The 19,390-nt window shown below is 39.3% G+C and overlaps 1 protein-coding gene across 6 annotated transcripts in view; it reads left to right on the forward strand.

Moving 5' to 3' along the window:
- PTPRQ (protein tyrosine phosphatase, receptor type Q) overlaps positions 1–19,390 on the forward strand; it is a 245,877-nt gene that overhangs the window by 48,016 nt on the left and 178,471 nt on the right. For all 6 annotated transcript variants that reach the window (XM_019514795.1, XM_019514789.1, XM_019514790.1 and 3 more), the window contains exons 16-20: positions 2,165–2,327; positions 5,049–5,309; positions 13,309–13,469; positions 14,391–14,502; positions 15,246–15,472. In XM_019514795.1, the coding sequence (XP_019370340.1) occupies positions 2,165–2,327; positions 5,049–5,309; positions 13,309–13,469; positions 14,391–14,502; positions 15,246–15,472 (924 nt within the window). The remainder of the gene's footprint in view (positions 1–2,164; positions 2,328–5,048; positions 5,310–13,308; positions 13,470–14,390; positions 14,503–15,245; positions 15,473–19,390) is intronic.

Raw genomic sequence — 19,390 nt, forward strand, 5'->3', positions numbered from 1 at the left:
AGGAAGGAAGGGACACCGTGAAATGAATGGGGAGGGGAGGAACTGCACCACGTCTGCAACATCCAGCTGACGCAGTGCATGTGGGAACCTTGTCCCTTCCCCAGCCCTTCAGCAGCCATTAGGAAGCTGCTGAGGGGCTGGGGGAGGGACAAGGGGTGGGAATGAAAGTAAACAGTGTTTACTTTTGTTTCTCATCGCAGCACCTCATGCGTCAGAAAACGACTTGGCAGGCCACATGGTGGCCTGTGGGCCATATGTTGGACAAACCCGTGCTAGAGGTTCAGGCTAGGATTCAGAGTGACCTAGACAAATTGGAAGATTGGGCCAAAAGGAATCTCACGCGGCTCAACAAGAACAAGTGCAAAGTCCTGCACTTAGGATGGAACAATTCCATGCTTTGGTACAGGCTGAAGGCTGACTGGCTGAGCAGCAGCTCTGCAGGACCTGGGAGTTACAGTGGACAATAAGCTGAATATGACCCAGTAGTGTGCCCTGGTTGCCAAGAAGGCTAATGGCATACTGAGCTGTATTGGTAGGTGTGTTGCCAGTAGTTCAAGGAAAATGATTGTTCCCCTCTATTCAGCATTGGTGAGGCCACATCTGGAGTACTGTGTTTGGTTTTGGGCCCCGCACTATAGAAAGGATATAGACAAATTGGAGAGAGTCCAGCAGAGGGCAACAAAAATGGTGAGGGGGCTGAAGGGGCATGACTTCTGAGAAACGACTGAGGGAACTGGGCTTATTTAGTCTAGAGAAGAGGAGACTGAGACGGGACTTAATAGCAGCCTTCAACCACCTGAAGTGGGGTTCAAAAGAGGATGGAACTAGACTGTTTTCAGTGGTGGCAGAAGACAGAAAAAGGAGCAATGGTCTTAAGTTGCAACAAGGGAAATTTAGATTAGATATTAGGAGGAATTTTCTCACTAGGAGGGCAGTAAAACTCTGGAACAGGTTACCCAGAGTGATGGTAGAAGCTCCATCCTTGGAAGTTCTCATAAACCCAGATAGACAAAGCTTTGGCTGGGATTATCTAGTTGAGAATGGTCCTACTTTGAGCAGGGGGTTGGACCAAAATCACCTCCTGAAGTCCCTTCCGACCCTAGCTTTCTATGATACTCTGTGCATATTAAGTACCTAGAAAATGCATCCCCTATTGAAGTCTTTGTTCAGTTGCCATGATATAAAGACTAATACATTATGAAATGTAAATAGCAATAGAAATCAAAAGCTTAAGCAGTATAAACTCTTTACACTATCATTTGGAGATAACTCAGTTGCTGACATACAAAACGACATTTGCCAAGCTTATGAAAGCTGATACCCACTTCAAGAAAATGAAATATAAGTCATGCCCCTCTCCTTTCAACCCACCATATCCTATTGAAACCTTGCCTCATGTTCTTGAAATATTTTTTAGTGGCTTTGACATTTTACCATAATATTTAGTGGGAGTTGGAATACATCCTATCTTCTGGTAAAATCCTTGTTGCTCCTGTTATATGGGAATGGTGTTTTAGATATTCCTTTATTTATTTATAGAGAGATAGAGGAAGGTTAGGTAGAGTAAAGTGGTTGGTTTCATGAAGAAAAAGCATATGAAAACTGGCTTTAATTTTCCCAACAAGTATCTTTTCCTTTTCAAGTCTAGATTAAAGTAAGAAAGAGGTTCTTAGTGCTGTATTGTTAGTTTTTGTATTTATTGTTTGTATTATGGTTGCCTTTGGAGGCTCCAAATGAAATCAGTACCCCCTTGTATTACACCTTTGTATATAATTATGGGTAGCTTTACCTTGAAGAACTTACAGACTTGATTTGTAAGGTGGGCAAAGGTTGAAAAGGCACACAGAAGTAAGTGTGGTAAGTACGGTATGATAAGCATCCAGTTGAAAGGGTGGGCAGCAGAGCAGGGAATAGTGTTTTGACTCCTAGAGTAGTGCCCTATCTACTAGACAGTGCTCCCTCTTTAAAAATAAATGTTGTAGAGTCTTGTGAAATGTAATTCAAAATGCGCAACCTTTAATGCTATATCTTTTGGAAACCTTTTTGCCTTTACAGTATCATATGTTTTATAGTTTATTTCTGTTATAAGCTATTAGTTAGCATCTTTCAACATTACTATTTGAAGTGAAAAAGTTTGACTTCAGAATATATTTTTCTTCTGCAGCTTTCCTATCTTTTGAGAAACAGCGAAACTCTATTTACTACAACTGTTTATGGCAACAGAGCTGTAGTGAAAAATCTGATACCTGGAATGGAGTACTTGTTTCAGTTAAAGACAATCAATGGCTTGGATTCCAGTACAGCTATAGAGAAAAAAGTTAATACAAGTGAGGAAATAACTTACAGTTTTTCTTTCTTTCTTTCTTTTTTTTTTTTTTTTGCATTTACTACATGCATGCACACAAACACACACACAAGCGCTGCATTTTATCAGTTATATATACGCAGTGTGTTGTGGGGAGGGAGAGATGTGTATATATAAAAAGTGTGTGTGTGTGGTTACAAAAGATGAGAAGATCAGTCAGTGTAAAATGAAGACTATGGGACAACTTAAAGTCCCAGTTGCACTGGTAATTCAGAGAATGGTACAGATGTTACATTTAATGTGCATTAAGTGCACAGAAAGCACTTTAAAGCTATAACAGAACAGATTTTCACAGTGCTTAGTGCCTTAAAAATGGCAGATCCCACTTTAAGTTAACCCTCAGAGGGCTTTAGGTTAGATCTTTTTTTTTTTTTAACATCTGTAATGCATCCATTTCAGTTCAGTGTAGGTCGCATTCTACCGCTATCCCAGGGGCACCTCGCTGGGTGGCTTGCTAACCTCGGCTGGTGCTCAGCTGCTCCAGAGGAGTACCAGCCCAGCCCCATCCCTGGGCTGTCACAGAGAGGAGACAGAAAAGGCTCTGACTCCTCCCTGTGCGAAGAGGCGGGGGGGGGGAATGCCAAACAGGAGCAAGGGAAGGGTGGAAACAGAGCCTTTTTGCTATGTGCCACAAGCTTGTAGGCTTGGGTCTTGGTGGGGGCCAAACTGGGGGGAACAGAGAGGTCTGTTGTCTCCCTAGCCCCAGATCCCAGCATGGCTAAAAGCCAGCCCTGCACTATAGCACCTGGCTGCAGCTGTCAAGAAGCCGGGGAAAGCGGGGAGGGAGCCCCCTTGTGTATGGACGCAGCCCAGCCCCCCCCGAGATCCTAGCCAGGAAATTTTGGGGTGGCTCTTGTGATGGAAGGATTCCATTCCCCTTCTCACCTCTGCCTCTCCCCTCTCCTCCACTGCTGCTGACAGTCACCAGCTGATGGGGGGCAGGGAGAAGGGCCTCTGGGAGGTGTGCATGAGCATCCTTGTCTGCTATCCTTGGCCAGTGCACGCAAGCAGTGAGCCCCCCCTGCCTTTCACCCCACCTAAGAGCAAATTTCTGTCCAGTTCATTCCCTCTCTAACTTATAGCACTTCAAGTAAAATGTGATAATTAGAGTGCTTTTGCCCAGGGGCCTTTTGAATGTCTATACTTAACCCTCGACAGCACTAACAGTTCTGGGCTCAGTTACAGACATATTAAAAGAAGAGGATAAGCTTGGAATATAAAATACACCTTTTAAATACTGTGTACCTTGCTTTTGATGCTGTTGCTATCATTCTGTACTTTGTATTGAAGTATTTTCATATTTCTAAAAATCCCCGTAAAATAGGAAAATTAGAGTGAGGGATTGCCCCTGTACAGGGCAATGGGATACTTGGGAGAATGAGAAGGGAAACTGTGCTCCAGATGGCTTAGCAGCTGCAGAGAGTAAACATCGTATCTTGCTCCCTTTTGTTTCCATTAAGCTGGCAGGGGTCCTATTATGAGAATGGCATGAAAAAAGGAGGACATGTTTAGAGAGGAGTCATGGAGAAGTAGATTGATATTAGATCTGCATTGCACACAGGTAAACAGCAGACAGCTTTAATTAAAAAGTAAATCACCCTCCCCCAGTGCCCAACCTTAATGAACACATCTCTGAACCCCCTCACTCCTCTTATGCACTTTGCATGGTTTGTTGGGCTCATAACTCCTTAATCTACAGTGTGCTTTAGCATGCTTTCTCTAAAAGCACAGGGAGGTTAATCAACCAGTTACTTAGAGAATAGCCAACCCCAGTTTTTGAGATTTCTACTGATGCAAAATGCATCTTGTGGAGGGAGTCATCATTTTTCTTACTTACAGAGTCACATCACATGTAAATATTTTCATGAGTATCAAGGAGAAGTATCTATCTGGGCTAGGATTTAATTGTGGATACATTTCCCCTTATTTTTAACAGTAAACCCTGCCCATTTTTCACACAGAATAATCAAGCTCTGAAAGGGATTATGCTAATAAATTAAGCTTGAAGCATCTGCCTGTAAACTAAGTTAAATAATTCTGTTTATGCTTATCTTCAGAAAATCTCAGAGTGTGTTTTCTAATTGTAATTTAATTGTAATAATTGTAATAAGGCACAAGTTGTTAGATGATAGAATTAATTGGTAACCACAAGGAGACCTTTTGTGGTTATCTTTTTGGTAACTGATCACTGCCCCTGGATAGCTTGATATATTGATGTTTTAAGTGAATAGATGCAATATTTTATAAAATAGTATTGTCTATGATATATTTCTAAATTTTAAATTACTGTGGAAACAGTTACTGATTTGTTTTTATGAAGGGCTAAACTCTCATCCTTCAACACTTCTAAGTATCTTTAGTTTTCTATGAGAGCTAGGCCTGGAATCTTCTCGTATAAGCTTCGTGATACACATACTACACATGACATTGACTACAGTCATTTCCCAGGTCTTGCCCTCTCTCCATAGGCAGCAGATCCACATCAGTTACTTTGTATCCACAGCTAGACTATATTCATAAGGTTTATGCTTTTATATTATGAAACTTAAAAACATTCCTTTGAAAAACGTTTGCAAATAGGTGGAGATTTTAGCAGAATAGTATAACGGACATTTAAGTGCACTTTCCTTCTCATTCTAAACTGTGTCTTACTATATCTCTTTTTTTTCCTTATAAAAATTAGAACCAGCTGCAATATGTGGCCTAATATTAAGGATGGCCAGCACGTCTTCTGCAACATTAATGTGGAATCCAACAAGGACCAATTTCACATATTATAAAGCATCTCTGTCAAACAACACATTCATAAAAGAATATAACATTTCAAGAGCACTGACTGAATTCACAGTTACCAGTCTAACTGCTGGTGGCATTTATAATTTCACAATACAGAGAATAAGAGGAAGTGCTCAAGGAGCTAGCATGCACACTGAAATTCTAACAGGTTAGTACATTTTTTTCCTCCTGCATACCTGCAAATGAGTAAGTAAGTAGTACCAATATATATTTATTATAAACCATCTAACTTTACATGAATAGTGCAGATGTTGTCATTCTGGACACTGAGATTTTTGATGAATTCTGAGGAATGTTCAAGAGCTTATACAGTGCAATATTTGAAGAAAGAATTCAAATTATCTTTTGTTGCGGTCCTTAGCACATATCATTGATACAACATGAAAAGTGCATCTGTAAGTACATGGCAGCACTTGGTACAATGGAATTTCAGTCTTCTGAGTACCATGTTTCAAGATGGGTGTTGTGAAACTGGGAGAAGATAAACGGGCTGAGAATTTTAGGTGTGTCTGATATGAAGAAAAGGAGATTAAGAGGGAGGCATTAATATCAGTTTTAAATATTTGAAAGACTGCCATAAAGAAGGAGAACAATTGTTTTCATATCACAAAGGACAGGACACAAGGCAGTGGGTTTAAACTGCAGCTAAAGAGTTCAGATAAAAATCTCAGGAAAAATAAATCTCATTGTCAAAACAGTAGGACACTGGAAGAAGCTGCTTAGTGAAGTTGTGAAATCTCCTTCATGGGTTGTTTTCAAGAAGTGGTGGGATATCACTTCCAAGAGTGCGTTTCCCTGATGCTTGCTTAGATTTACTTCCACTGTAATATAATGTAAAATAAAAATCACGGGTAAGAGTGTAAATATAAACAGGGGAGAATACTGTGACATCAGAAGTAACTGCCTCAGCCACCTATTGGTTGCAATGACTCAATGTTTTGAGACTGGAGAGGTGTCAAGAGCTCTCCCTAGTAGCGTCCTGAAGGTGGCTCACTGGTTGGCTAATACAGGGAGATATGTAGGGATATAAGTAGGGATACAAGTCAGGAGGTATGTGGCTCAATAAACTGGATGCTGCCCTGGTAAGGTGGGACTCCTGGTGCTAGTCCTGGGCCCTTCTACTCAGTGGGGCAGAAACATATCCCAGTACTCTATCTGTTTAGTCCCCTGACTGCTCAGCTACAGGCTTGCTCAGCCTTATAGGCCACCCAGCATCATCCTACCTCCAGGGCAGAGGAAGGAAGCAGAAGCTGTAGGAAGAAGGGGAACCTGGAGATCTAGTGGCAGCAGCAGTCAGAGCTGAAGAGACTGGGAGCCTGGAAATGCAGATAAACCTCTTGGGCTGCATGAGGCCCATAGGCTGCTAGGTGGAGTAAAGTACTCGTCCAGGATATTGGAAACCTGGGTAAATTCTTACCTTTTCCTGAGGAGTACAAATCTACATCTCTTATCTCCCTATAGAGTATTTTAAACACAAGCCTAAAGAGCTTATTCTGGGCTGGATGAGATATCCACCCTCTCTATTGTAAATGTTCTATGGTACAGAAAAGAATTCAAAATTCATTGGCGAGAAGGACTGAGCAAGAGGGAGAAAGACTTGCACAGTGATTAGAGCAGTGGCCTTTGAAGGGAAAGAAGACCTGGGCTCTTTTTCCTGTGTCAAAGATTGTTTTTGAGCCCCATTAACAGTCATTGTGTTGGCTACAATGCACCAACTCACAGGATCATCATAAAATTCTAGTTTACTGGACTGATGCAAAAGTCAGACCATAAACCTTGGTGCTGATCCTCTCAGACGTGCACACATTCACACACACACATACTCACAGTAGCTAGCTCTGAACACTAAGCACTGTATATCAAGATATACCTATCCCCAAGCGCTGGAGTCCACTGTCGATGGCCAGTTGAGGCTTCTTTCAGTGCGATATTGCTGCAGACGGGGGTCACCGGCTGGTCCTTCTGGCTGGACAGGCAGGGTACTGGTCAGGTCAAAGAGGGTGCCCTTGGGGGTCATTCTTCACTGCCTTTTATCCCTCTCTGGCAGATTTTGGTGACTCCCCAACTCTCGGGCTTACCCAATCCAGGGGTCATTGACCTCAAGGGATGTCCCTCTTGGTAGCTGCTGGATGGCAGCTGTCAGCCTCAGGGGTCACGTAGGTGCAGTCTCAGGAGTCCATTGATGAATTTTGATTGATTCACTGCCATGATGAATAAAGCTCTGGAAGTGGTTGATCAGGCGTATTTCAGCCCCCAAGGGTCTGTTTCCAGCGCTGATTAGTTCAAACGGGGTCTTCCGTATCTTTAACAATTAAGTTTCTGGGAATTCCTGGCTCTTTATTGATTCTTTCCTCTCCTTGGTCTCTGATTTTGTAGGTGTTAATTGCTGCTCATTAACATACTTATCCAGACTAGCTACTGTGTTACACAATCAACCATGATTCATTCAGGGACCTGCTCCATACAGAGATTCCTGCTCTTGCTAACATTGTTACATGGTACAACTTACTTTTTAACTTAAAGTACATTTGAAAAAGCATCTACAAGCTCTATTTTTCACTATAAATACACCTTATAAAAATAATAATGATAATGATAAAAGAAAAAGAGAGAGGAAGGAAGAAAAGGTAGAAAAGAGAAAGCATCTCCAAAAAGGGGAACATATTAAAAGAAGGGCTTCTGCCATATGGAGGAGCTTCACATCGGGGGGGGGGGCAGACAAAAGGGTTTCTTGCTACAGTTGGACAGAATGCATAAACATTAACTGAAGCACCTTAAAGACATAGCAATAAAATTTAAATAAATCTGAAACTCTCTTACATTCTTTCACTTTAGTGCTGCTGGTCTTGATGATGCTGGGTTCACTAGTAATTATAAAAAGAAAAAAAATCTTTGTTGGAGCTGTTTTCATTCAATGTTACTAGACTATGTTGAGGTTTCACAAGTTATGATGATTTGATTTCTCATCTTATTACAATACAATGTGATTTGCATTTATATAGCATTCTTCAGGCAGGCATACTAGAATGCTTATAAAGCTCAAATTAGAACAAATTAACTTTTAGTGCTAAAATGTCAGATCCTATACATCAATTATAGTAACATAATAACAGGTTAAAGAAATGGGGCTGGAATTTACACAAAAAGAGCAAATACTTTGATTGTCCAGCATCAATTTTCAGTCCTGGGAAGAGAAGTTAAAGGCAGAGTTTCAGATATCCAGAAATCGTTCCTTAGGAATGTGGTTCTGTTCTTCCTTATGGCAATGTAATCAGGAGTGATTTAACTTAGGTGAAGAGATGACTGTAAGGAAAGGGCCTAACTATAGATAATGAAGCTAACAAAAGCCTTGTTTTTTAAAGTATAGAAGCTTAATATTAAGTTAATGCTTTAGAGAAAATGGGTATAAGAAGTGGAGTCATATTTTCCTGGACAAAACTAATAAAACATATATTTTACGTAAAAGTATTATATAGCAGAAATTCTGCCCTCTGTTTTGCTTGTGCAACCTGATTTATATCAGTAAAACTATTTTTAATGCAAATGAAAAATGAAACAAAAATCAAGCATGAAACAAATATCTTTTGGATTTGAAAATAAAGCATGAGGCTACACAAGTTTTATGTAAACAAAAAATAAAAGCAAATGGTTCTTATTTGACTGCTTTTGTAATTTTTAAAACCAGCAAAACTGTTTCATTATTTTCTCTAAATAGGGATCTGCATGGAAGCAAAAATGTGTATGTGTTGTGTTGAACCTGGTGGCTCCTTAATGGATACTGTATTAACTACTAATGCCACATCCAAGCAGCAGAAAAAATAGGTTGGCGGAAAACTTGGCTCAGGAGAGAGCTACAGATGACTAGCAAATAGTAGTAAAAGCATGGAACCAGAGGGGATCTGGTTGTGGATAGAAGACTGTAGGAAGGTAGGAACTAGGACCGACAGGTAGACAGCTGGGTTGGGAAACAGCCTTTGCTAGCAGTGAGGTCTCTGGTAGCCATAGCTGGGGAGTAGTCAGGAGACAAGCAGTGGGCAATAGGGAAAGCCCAATATCAGACTCTGGCAAGAGATTCTTCATTCAGGACAAATATAGGTTGTGCCTGTGAGAGGCCTTGAGTAAATATTCATGGTATTGGTTGTCACTCTCAGGCCTGTGTATTGAGCTGTCTGGACATTTATTGACCTGTTGTGTTTAGCAACTTGTTTTGTCATCATGCCAACAGCAGTTGCAACATTGATTTCTGGCAGCCTGAGTACAACAGTCCTTCTATTCATTAGATTCTCTGACTGTTTGTGGGAATGAACTAAGAGTTGTGTCTGAAAGACCCAGTGCTTTGGAGCAGCTTACAGTGCTTTGCCTTCAGCAGTGGTGCATGAATATTAGTATTGGGCACCTGGAGAGATTGGTGTTCCACAGCACTCTGTGCAGCATGTTGTGGTGGGAGTCTCTTTTTCTGTAGTTTCTGAAAAATGCAATTTTAAGCTGTGATTTGATTTTTTTTTTAACATGTTGTTGCCTGATGCCTCCAAGACTTATGAGTATGCTTAACTTTGAGGCACTGTGTGCAGCCTCATTGAAAGTAGTGGGTCAAGTTAGGTCCCTCCCAAATCAAGTTCTTTTTTGGCTTCCTCTGTCACTGCAACCAAGACTGGGCTTTTAAGAAGAGAATTTCCAGTCTGAACTTATGCCTGATTTTTTTTCCACAGGTCTTCTTTCATCCTGTGTACTCTTGATTTAATTATGAGTGCTGAATTAACACACTGCAGAGTATCTAGTGCTCTGCATTTCCTGATCTCCGTACGCTAATGAAAAGAACATGATTCTCAAAGCCATATCTATTGTGCTTTTATTTAGTCCATTAAAGTGGAATACCTTACTGCTTCATATTGTTTGCACAGTAACTAGAAACTATAGCACCTTTCTGCCTTTACTCTTGTCCAAGTCTGACTTTCTTATCTGCCATTTGTTGGCCTTTTTTGAGAAGTATACCAAGTGTATACATACTCAGGTATATATAACAGGTTATAATCTTTGTTTTATCTTTTTAAGATTGGTTTGGTTTATTGTTTAAGATTTATTTGATGTTCATTTTACTATTCTGGAGGCTTAAGATACCCTTTCTTGTGGAGTGTTTTATAGATATTCCCTTCTTTTTTTGAGTACTAAACCACTGAACTAAAATGTGTGTTCTTATGAAAGAAAACTATAAAAGTCTTTCAAGCAATTCCTGCATGTAGAAATCAAATTTCAGTGTGCCAGCTACTGGCAGTCATGTTTCACAGTAATTATTCACCTTAGCTGATGCCAGATAGAGGGAGACTTGTTCTTTATCTCTGTCTGTAGCAGGTTAGATTGCGATCAGAGGACTTGCATACGAATTTTTACAAGTTGCAGTTTCAATATACTCTTGATTTAACTGTGATTTAATTATTGTTAAGTATAATGAAACAGGTATACCCGCAGTCATCTTGAATACAGTGGGACTATTTACATACTTAAAAGTAACTCACATACCTAAAGATTGGCAGAACTGGGGTTTCTGTTTACAAAATATAGAGTCCTATCAGTTTTTCTAAACCTTCCGTAGACTACCATTAAAATTAATAGTGCTAGACAAAAGCTATTAAATACTTTGAAGTCTTAATGTGAGTTGATGTTCACCTATAAGAAATATAACTGAAAAATAAAGCTATAGAACAGATACGGAAACTGGATATTAAATATATTTTAGTTGGCATGGATATTGATATGGGTATATAAGGTTTTTTGGGGGCTATTACTGTTGACCAGGGCAGCGCCAGCCTCTTCCTGATCGTGGGCTGACATGGGCTAGACATAAAATTGGGGGGCCTGACCTCTACATCTTCCGGCCAAACATACTTATTCAGCTGGGCTGGGAGTGCCACACCACTGCAAGCATGAGTGGGCTGGGCTCAGCTGTTCAGGGTGGACAGTGACCACTGTAGGGTAGGGGCAGTGCTGGGAGGGCTGGCTATAGGGGGTGGGGGCCTAAGGTGAATTTTGGGGTGGCTATAGCCCCTCCCCCAGATCCTCTGCTGTTGTCTTGAATAAACAGAGAAATTAGGTTAAGCTACCATATTTAAAAAAAAAAAAAGCACAAGAATTTAAATTTGTCCATGCTATTTATAATTATAAGTGACCTTCAGTGTAAAGTTTCTGTAATTTCATACTCCAGAAGGGAAAGCAACCATTTAGATAATTCTTCAGGGTTTGGTATTATCTTGTATATTGAGTGACTCATTTAGGACAAATCTAATTCTTCACTTCTGTGCCTGCTGCAAAAGAACTAGTATCATTTGTTTTGAAGAGTGTGCATCTCAGTAGTGAAGAGTTTATCATCTTTGTAGGCTGAGAAAGTGGGGTTGTCATTTAGCAGAACTTCCTTCATCCATGTCATCTGCATGTAAGTTGTATGTAAATTGTCTGCTGAGGAAGTTGGAATAAATTTTGTGAAGTGTCTCTATAACTATTGCAGGACCTAGGTTGGGAAGAGTTTCCTTGTCCACTGTCCCACAGGCATGGGTGACTGTTGCCTCCTGAGTCTGGGAGAGCACCAGATCGCCAATGTGGCAGGGGGGGGGCCCCCCAGCTGCTGATTGCCAAATGCAGAGCCACCAGCAGCAAAAGTGGAAGTGGATTTCTGCCAGTTTCACAGCTGGCACTTCCAGGGTGTGCATGGCCAATCTTAGGGCGTGCACGTGCACCCACATGCAACCCCTAAACGTCACCAGTGCGCACAGGGACAAACCTGTCTAGCCAAGCCTGGCACTGGAGTCCATATTTGGGCCCTTACATATAATGTACTCTTTCTAATTGAGCCTCCTCTGTAATCCTGTTGGTGTTAGCATTTCTGCTTCAGTTACAGAGATGCAAGTCCAATACTAGGACAATAAAGAATGCCATATAAGCATGCAATTCAGGCAAAGAAATTTCCATTTCCAAACTGGAATGTTGTGGCAAGGTTGTGTACTGTCCTACTAAGATAAGCAGCCCAAGGCTGGCAAGCAAAAATGACTGTATTCTACCTTTATACCCACTGGAATCCAGGATGCTTGAGTTCCTCAAAATTAGCTTTAACAAGTTTCTCTCCAGATTGCTTATGAGCTTTGTAGCAGTGCAGATCCTGTGACCCTTTTAGTGCTACCACTTGCCCTTATCTCCACTTTCATGATTTCTTTTACATCATGACTGGCTTCATTCAACCCTGCCTCTACTGGTTATACACTGAATCGAATGGTGAGGTCAGAAGTGGGGGCTAAAATTGATCTCATTGTGTTGAGAGCATTTGATATTTTCATTAATGAACTTATACACCTTCTGCACTTACAACTAAGGAGATTTTGTTTTGGAATTCCGAGTTGGATTTTGTGTCAGAAACCATAAATTGATTAGAATCTTCTTGTTCAATATGGTACAACAAAAGATGTAACTAAAATCTCTTGAAATACACAAGTTATGATTATTACAATGTGGATATTTTAGGAGCTTCAGCATGACAGGAAATATTGGAATAACAAAAAAGAATCATGGATTGGGAACTTGTCTGCACCATTTTGACCTCTGTTTGCAAAAGGGGTGGAGCATCAGGAAGGCAGAGGGAAATGGGTAGGACTGTTCTGGATAATTAAGTCTGGCAGGAACAGAAGAATGTGTCAACAGGGAAATAGTAGAGGTATAGCAAGGAGCCACAACACCTGGGCTCCATCCCTGTTCTGGGCTGGGGGGAGCTGCAAGTAGTGGATCTTGGGATGCTGGAGAACTGCAAATTGTGCAATTCATCTCCATGGCACAGGCTGAAATTACCGTGACATGATTTAGGTAGCATAGCCCGGGGTTAACCCTTGTCTGAAGTGGCATAACTTTGAGATAACAGAGGGCACTTAGCATGAGTTAATGAGCTTTAAGATGTGCATGCTTGAGGTTTAAGTACCCTTAGTGTGATCTATCCTATAGAATCCAATGTTCTGCCGTTGGCTGTGATGAGAGAAGGGTCAGTACCTTATATAGTGGGGGAACTGGGTATAACTGTTGATGGGCATTTTTATAATACATTGTAACCAGTAATGCATTTTCATATAGTTTTGTTTAGATTAATTTGTTCTTAATCCACAATTTTCTTTTAGAACCTGCAAAGCCAGAAGGACTTAGAGCCTTTAACATTTCATCATATTTCTTTTCTCTGCACTGGAGACTACCCTATGGACATGTAGACAGGTTTCAAGTGGATCTTACTCCTGAGCATGGTTTTGTTACTATCCTAGAACTTGGAGAAGGGCAGTATCAGGTGTGAATTTTTATTATAGTACGGTCAATTTCTGTTTAAGCATGGTGTGGCTAGGAAAAATAACCAACTTTTTTCTTCAGCTTCTTAACAGAATGATAATTCAAAAATACTAATGCCAAATTTGTCCAAGCAAATTTCAGCATCCGTGGTTTGTTACCTTAACAACAGTATGGCACTTTGTCTTTTTAAAGTCTGCTGTAAACCTGCAGCCAGGCATCCAAGGGTTCATGAATAGTTTAACAAAGGAAGGGCAGAGCTATTGAGTAATACAGGCTCATTAATTGTGTACTTGCGAGGAAGATCTAGCTTTAAATCATTAATGCAGGCAACGTTTCCCTGGTAAGCCATCAAAAAGAAATAGGAGCACTTTTTGATTCTCCTGTCTGGAAAAATATAACAACAATAATAATGGCATTTCTGGTTGTTTTGCTTTTGTTTTTTATTGGAACTGCAAAACCACAGGTATTTCATAAAAAATATTTACTATTAAAGCTTATGATGTTTATTTTAAAGATAAGATAGGTTAAACACTGGGAACTTGGAAGTTTTTCAACAGCCATATACTTTTATTCCTCAGAAAAGCAGAGTTTTCTAATGCTTCCTGTAGCTGAGTCACTTAAATGATGGGTGCTACAGAAAGCCACAGATAGACAGACAGATAGGGACAGCTGATTCTGTAATAAAATTAATAGTTAATTTTGTTGTTCTTTAATATTGTATGTTATACAAATCTTATGGTGGGTAATTTAAATACAATTGTAAAATGCTATACTGCAGCAAACAAGTGTAAGCTACTATTTTTATTATTTTAACATATCACAAAATCTTTCTTAATGTTGACTGATAATATTTCTTTAAAAGCTTTTTTTCTGATGATTTGTTTCGTGGCAAAAGACTTACACAGTTTTCTTGGCGTTTTAGGCTGATTTTTCTAGTACTACTCCTGGAACAATATACAATGTGACAGTTTCTTCAGTTTCTTCCTCAGTCTACAGTTCACCAGTCAGTAGAACAGTGACAACAAATGTAACAAGTAAGTTGCTTATGATTTTTCACTTCTCAGTAACTACTAATATTTGTTTTATTACTTAAAACATGTAGAATCTTACTTTAAAGGTTTCAACCAGGAATGAGTTTAAGACTACTTTTATTGCTAGTTTTTGTGAAAATATTAAACTATTTTTTGTCATTTTTTACATGGAAAACATATAGGTAGGAATGAGGAATGAGTTCCTCTTTCTTGAAAAAAAAAAAAGTTAAAGGTGATTATGATTGCCAATTGTATTCATTCTTTAGCTTGCTTGTTAGGAACAGATATGTTTTCAGAAATGCATACTTTTTAATATATTATTTGTATCACAAAGTAAAACACTACAAGCTACATATTCACATATCTGCATTGGATATTTCTCAGGCAAGTAGATGAGAATCATACATTATAAAATGCCACAAATTCCAGTGTAGTTTATATGAATCTAAGTAACATGTCATAATATATCTTAGAAATTGGACTAACATCAAATTCTATTTTGTTTGTCAAGATTTTGAGCATTCCATTATTTGCATTCTTACAAAGGAATGTTGTTGGTATTTCGCAAGGCATTTAATCACCTTTTTCAAGACTGAACCAGGGAGAAAGAAGCTTTTTATTTAACAGAGGCTTAGACTTTAGGAGCTTTAAAAGTTTATGCTGGCAAATTATTTTATTTTTATATGCTAAATAGGAAGTTATACAAATTGTTACCTGACAGTTTAATTGAAGACTTGTTTTCATAGATCCTGGACCCCCTGTGTTCCTTGCGGGTGAAAGAGTGGGCTCTGCAGGAATTCTGCTCTCTTGGAATACACCGCCACATCCTAATGGGAGGATTATATCGTATATTGTTAAATATAAGGAGGTCTGTCCATGGATGCAAACTACTTATACAGAAGTTACAGCAAAACCGGATAGTTTGGAAGTTCTTCTTACCAATCTTAACCCTGGAACGACTTATGAAATTAAGGTAAAATCCTTATTAAATCATTCTTGTACTTTGCATTTTGCTTGTTTTCATATATTTCAGATTAAAGTAGGCAAACACAATACTTTCCTGATGTATGTGCTTATTACCTCTTAAATATAATAAATATACTAATAGATTATTTTAATCAACTGTACTAAGTCTCTTTAAAAAAGCTTAGTGTTTTCACATCAAAACATAATAAATATGTTTTTGTTTTTATCATCCTGTTTGATGTGTAACATTCTGTGGAATAGTAAATCAAGGGTTATTTTTTCAGAAGTGTTTAATCTAAGTTCCTACATTACTTTTGCAAAAGAGACTCTTGCTTCTAAAACCATTAGGTGGTTCTTTAAACTAGTAGTTCTCAACCTTTTTAGACTCAAGGCACTTCACGGAAATACCAACTGTCAGCTTATAGTCTCTTCTTGACTAAGAACTCAGAAAGACTAAAACAGGTCAGAATGATTTTGGAAGCTGGGGTTCCTATTTGAAATCTCTGGGTTTGCACAGAGTGGCACCCCATGGCATGGCAATAGTAAGAGTGATAAAATTGAGTGGCAGCCCATGGCACACTTAACAAAATCTTGCAACACTCTGGTTGAGAATTGGTGTTTTAAACCATGGTGTTTTACTTTGATATGCCCTAAAATTCAAGTTAGCTGTATTACTCTTCCTTCCCATTAAAATTATTTGCTGAAATATTACTGTGAATTTCCACTGCTAATCAATAAATGCATTCCCATAGCTATGGTGTATACAAGCTAGATATTTCCTTGACTTTGTTGCACCTTCTTAAACTCCTCTTTCCTCACCTCCCCCCACCCCCCAAAAATAATCTTTGAATACAGTGATAATGAGTGACTTAGTGAAATGGCCTGAAATAAAATACTGTCCTCCTGTCCACATTTGTGAGCAGAGGGCAATGCATGCTGTTTTTTACCACTTACTTTTTTTTCATAAGGACCTGGCAGGAATGCTTTTACATGCCAGTTCTATAACAGAATAAGGAGCTAGACTTGAAATGCTTTCATATGCTGCAGTTTCATACAACTTAAGACTATGTGAAAATTCTAGGTCTTTCAGGCTGTGATTAAGACAATGCAAAGAATTCCTTTCATATTTTGTATACACGTTAGAAGGTAAAAATTGAAATATGGCTTATTTTAATAATACCAGCATTTTGAGAAAGCCGTTTGTTGTGAATGCTAGGAGTAATAACAACATAGATAAGGGAGTCAATGTATCTATGACAACAGAAATAAATGCTGTTTGATCTTCAGTTTCCTGTAGCTAAACTTTTGCTTCACAGCTATTCATTAAAAAAGAAAAAAAGGACCATTTGCTTCGGCCTTAAGCCAGTAGTTGTCAGCTGGGGTGCCTTAAGCCTTTCTCAGGGGTGCTACAGCATGGGTGCTATGGCCATGGCCAGGTGAACTGCCCTGCATATCTCACGCAGAGCCTGAGACAGCACACCAGACATGAGTGCTTGCTCATGCTGCAGCATTTCCTAATCTTACCCACCCCCCATGGTGATCCTGGGAACAGAGGTGTGTGGGACAGTATGACCTGTCAACATTGGTGCAGCAGTCTAGAGAAACACACAGATAAATCTCCAAGCTACCACTCCACCGCCAGGTGGAACTGCCTTGTATCCTTTTATTGTCAGAGGAGCGTGGGGGTGGGGAGGCAGGTCAGACCAGGAAGGGCTGCAGCAGGAGTGATTTTTATATGATGAACATCATGTATTAGGTCCTACTCTAGCCCTTTCTGATCAGACTATACATGAGGCAGGCTGGGGAATTCTACCTGGCAATGTCAGTGTCAATGGCACCGCAGCTCAAGCAATACAAGTGGTTCTCAGTCTGGGTGCCACCAAGTTTAGAGAAATTATGGAAGGATGCTTTGCGTCTAAAATACTGATGAACCCTTCATCAAATGTGGTGTGATATAAAATTCTGAATAGCATAGCAGCATCTAGTTTAGTCAGTATTCATTATTACAGTTTCGGCACACACATTCTATTCCTTAATTTCTACAGGAATCTTTCTTAGCATGATAGCCAAATGTGTGTTGGGGGGGTTTCCTCTTGTGAACACCAGTGGCTTCACTCTCTGCTGCATGGACCAAACTTTGTCCCCTGTTGTTGCAGGCAGTTCTCTTTGTCATCACCATATTCCCTCTAGTAACAAGTTTTGATTTGTTATACCTGCATGTCATTCTCATTCAGATGAGCTGTGGTCCTTTAATTGCAGCTAATAGCTAGGATGACATGATTGATTCTTTGCTTACTCTGATAAAAAAGCTGATGCTTGTACCCCTCTCAGGGTGACTGCTTAGGGAAACTGGCTTTTCCTTCAGTGGTTGTTTTCATGAAGAGGTTGAATAGACACCTGTTTGGTGATGGTGTTAAGGACAGCAAATCCTGCATCTCTGTAGGGGGTTGGACTACATGATACTTTGGTTGCATCACAGAAGCATGGGTTTGGAAGGGATTTCTGGTGTTACCTTGTACAGGATGAGATTATGTCAAAGACTGAAATACTAAATTGACTTACCATATTTACTTGATTCCAAGATTAAGTTTTGTCCCCATTTATCATGGGGGGATCGGGGGGAGGGAAGTCCCTTACCTTGGAATCAAGTATGGGGCAGCTGGGGGCGGGCAGCTGCTGTGGCTCCACACTGTCTCTGTACTGCCTGGCCCCTTTTGATCTGACCCAGTTTTGGATCTGTGTCAGTATGGTACTAGCAGATATGCAGATAAAAGTGCTAATAATGTGGGGAAATTCTCATCCTTATACATGTGGCCACCCAGAAGGTCAATCTGCACTCCCTCTTTTAGGTAGTAGGCTCTGATGTAGGTGATTTGGTTCATTGTTATTGTTAAGTAGAAATAATATTTCTACTTTTCCTTTCAGTAGGATGAGTCTTAATTTTCCTTCTTGACAGGGAAAGAAAACTTTGTAGACAATGATAATTACATTAATGTCTATCATTCAAATGAAATGGAAATTCAGTCATAAAGGATCACTGTATTATTATACCAGATCCATTCAATGGATAGTTATGTGTTTCTGTAGATATTTATCCATTGCCATGGTGTTTCAGAAATTATTGATGTGGTACCCATTATTTGTCAGAGGCCATTACTGAAAGCTATAAAAAACTCTCAAGATGGATAATTATGTAATAATATATGTCTGCAGGGACTTTCCTGCCTGTAAGAAATTACTTGTAGCCTTATGACTCAAACAGTAAGAATTAATATTCCTTATAAATATTTATCTTAGCTTGTTTAACTGTAGAGGATGCTTTCATTTAATGAAGTCTAATATTCTTTTATATCCAATTATGTTGTCTCCCATGCTAATATTTTATGATACAGTTCTACAAGTTAATTTTACATTCTGCAAATCTTTATTTTCATATATTAGTTTTTAATCTGATGCTTTTTCAAATTCATTTCATGTCTCATTTTTCTCCTATCATGATAGAGCGTTTACAGGTGTATATAACTAATCTCTTTACTATTGAAAATGCCATAGTTCCTCTTTTTCTATAATAAATTTCAATTCGAAACTAAGTTGTCCTAATCATTTTATTTTCTCCTCATATGAAAATGCTTCTTGCCGCTAATAATTTTTGTTGTCCTTCCTGGAACTTTTCTGTTTCCACTATATCTTTTTGTGGTCATCAAAATTGATACCACTAAGGTGAGTACATACCCTTAGATTTATTTATATTTTGATATTGTAATGTCTTCAGCATTATTTTCTTTCCCTGTCATAATATATCCTATCATCTATCAAATCTGCCAGCCATCAGTAAGTATTTCTAGAAAACTTTCCAAGTTGTTGCAGTGTATCTAGGACCAATCAATGTGTAAGTGCAGTTAAAATGATGCTTTCCCACATGTAC

This window comes from Gavialis gangeticus, unplaced genomic scaffold (genome assembly GCF_001723915.1).
Source record: "Gavialis gangeticus isolate Ggan-Ray unplaced genomic scaffold, GavGan_comp1, whole genome shotgun sequence".
Lineage (NCBI taxonomy): Eukaryota > Metazoa > Chordata > Crocodylia > Gavialidae > Gavialis > Gavialis gangeticus.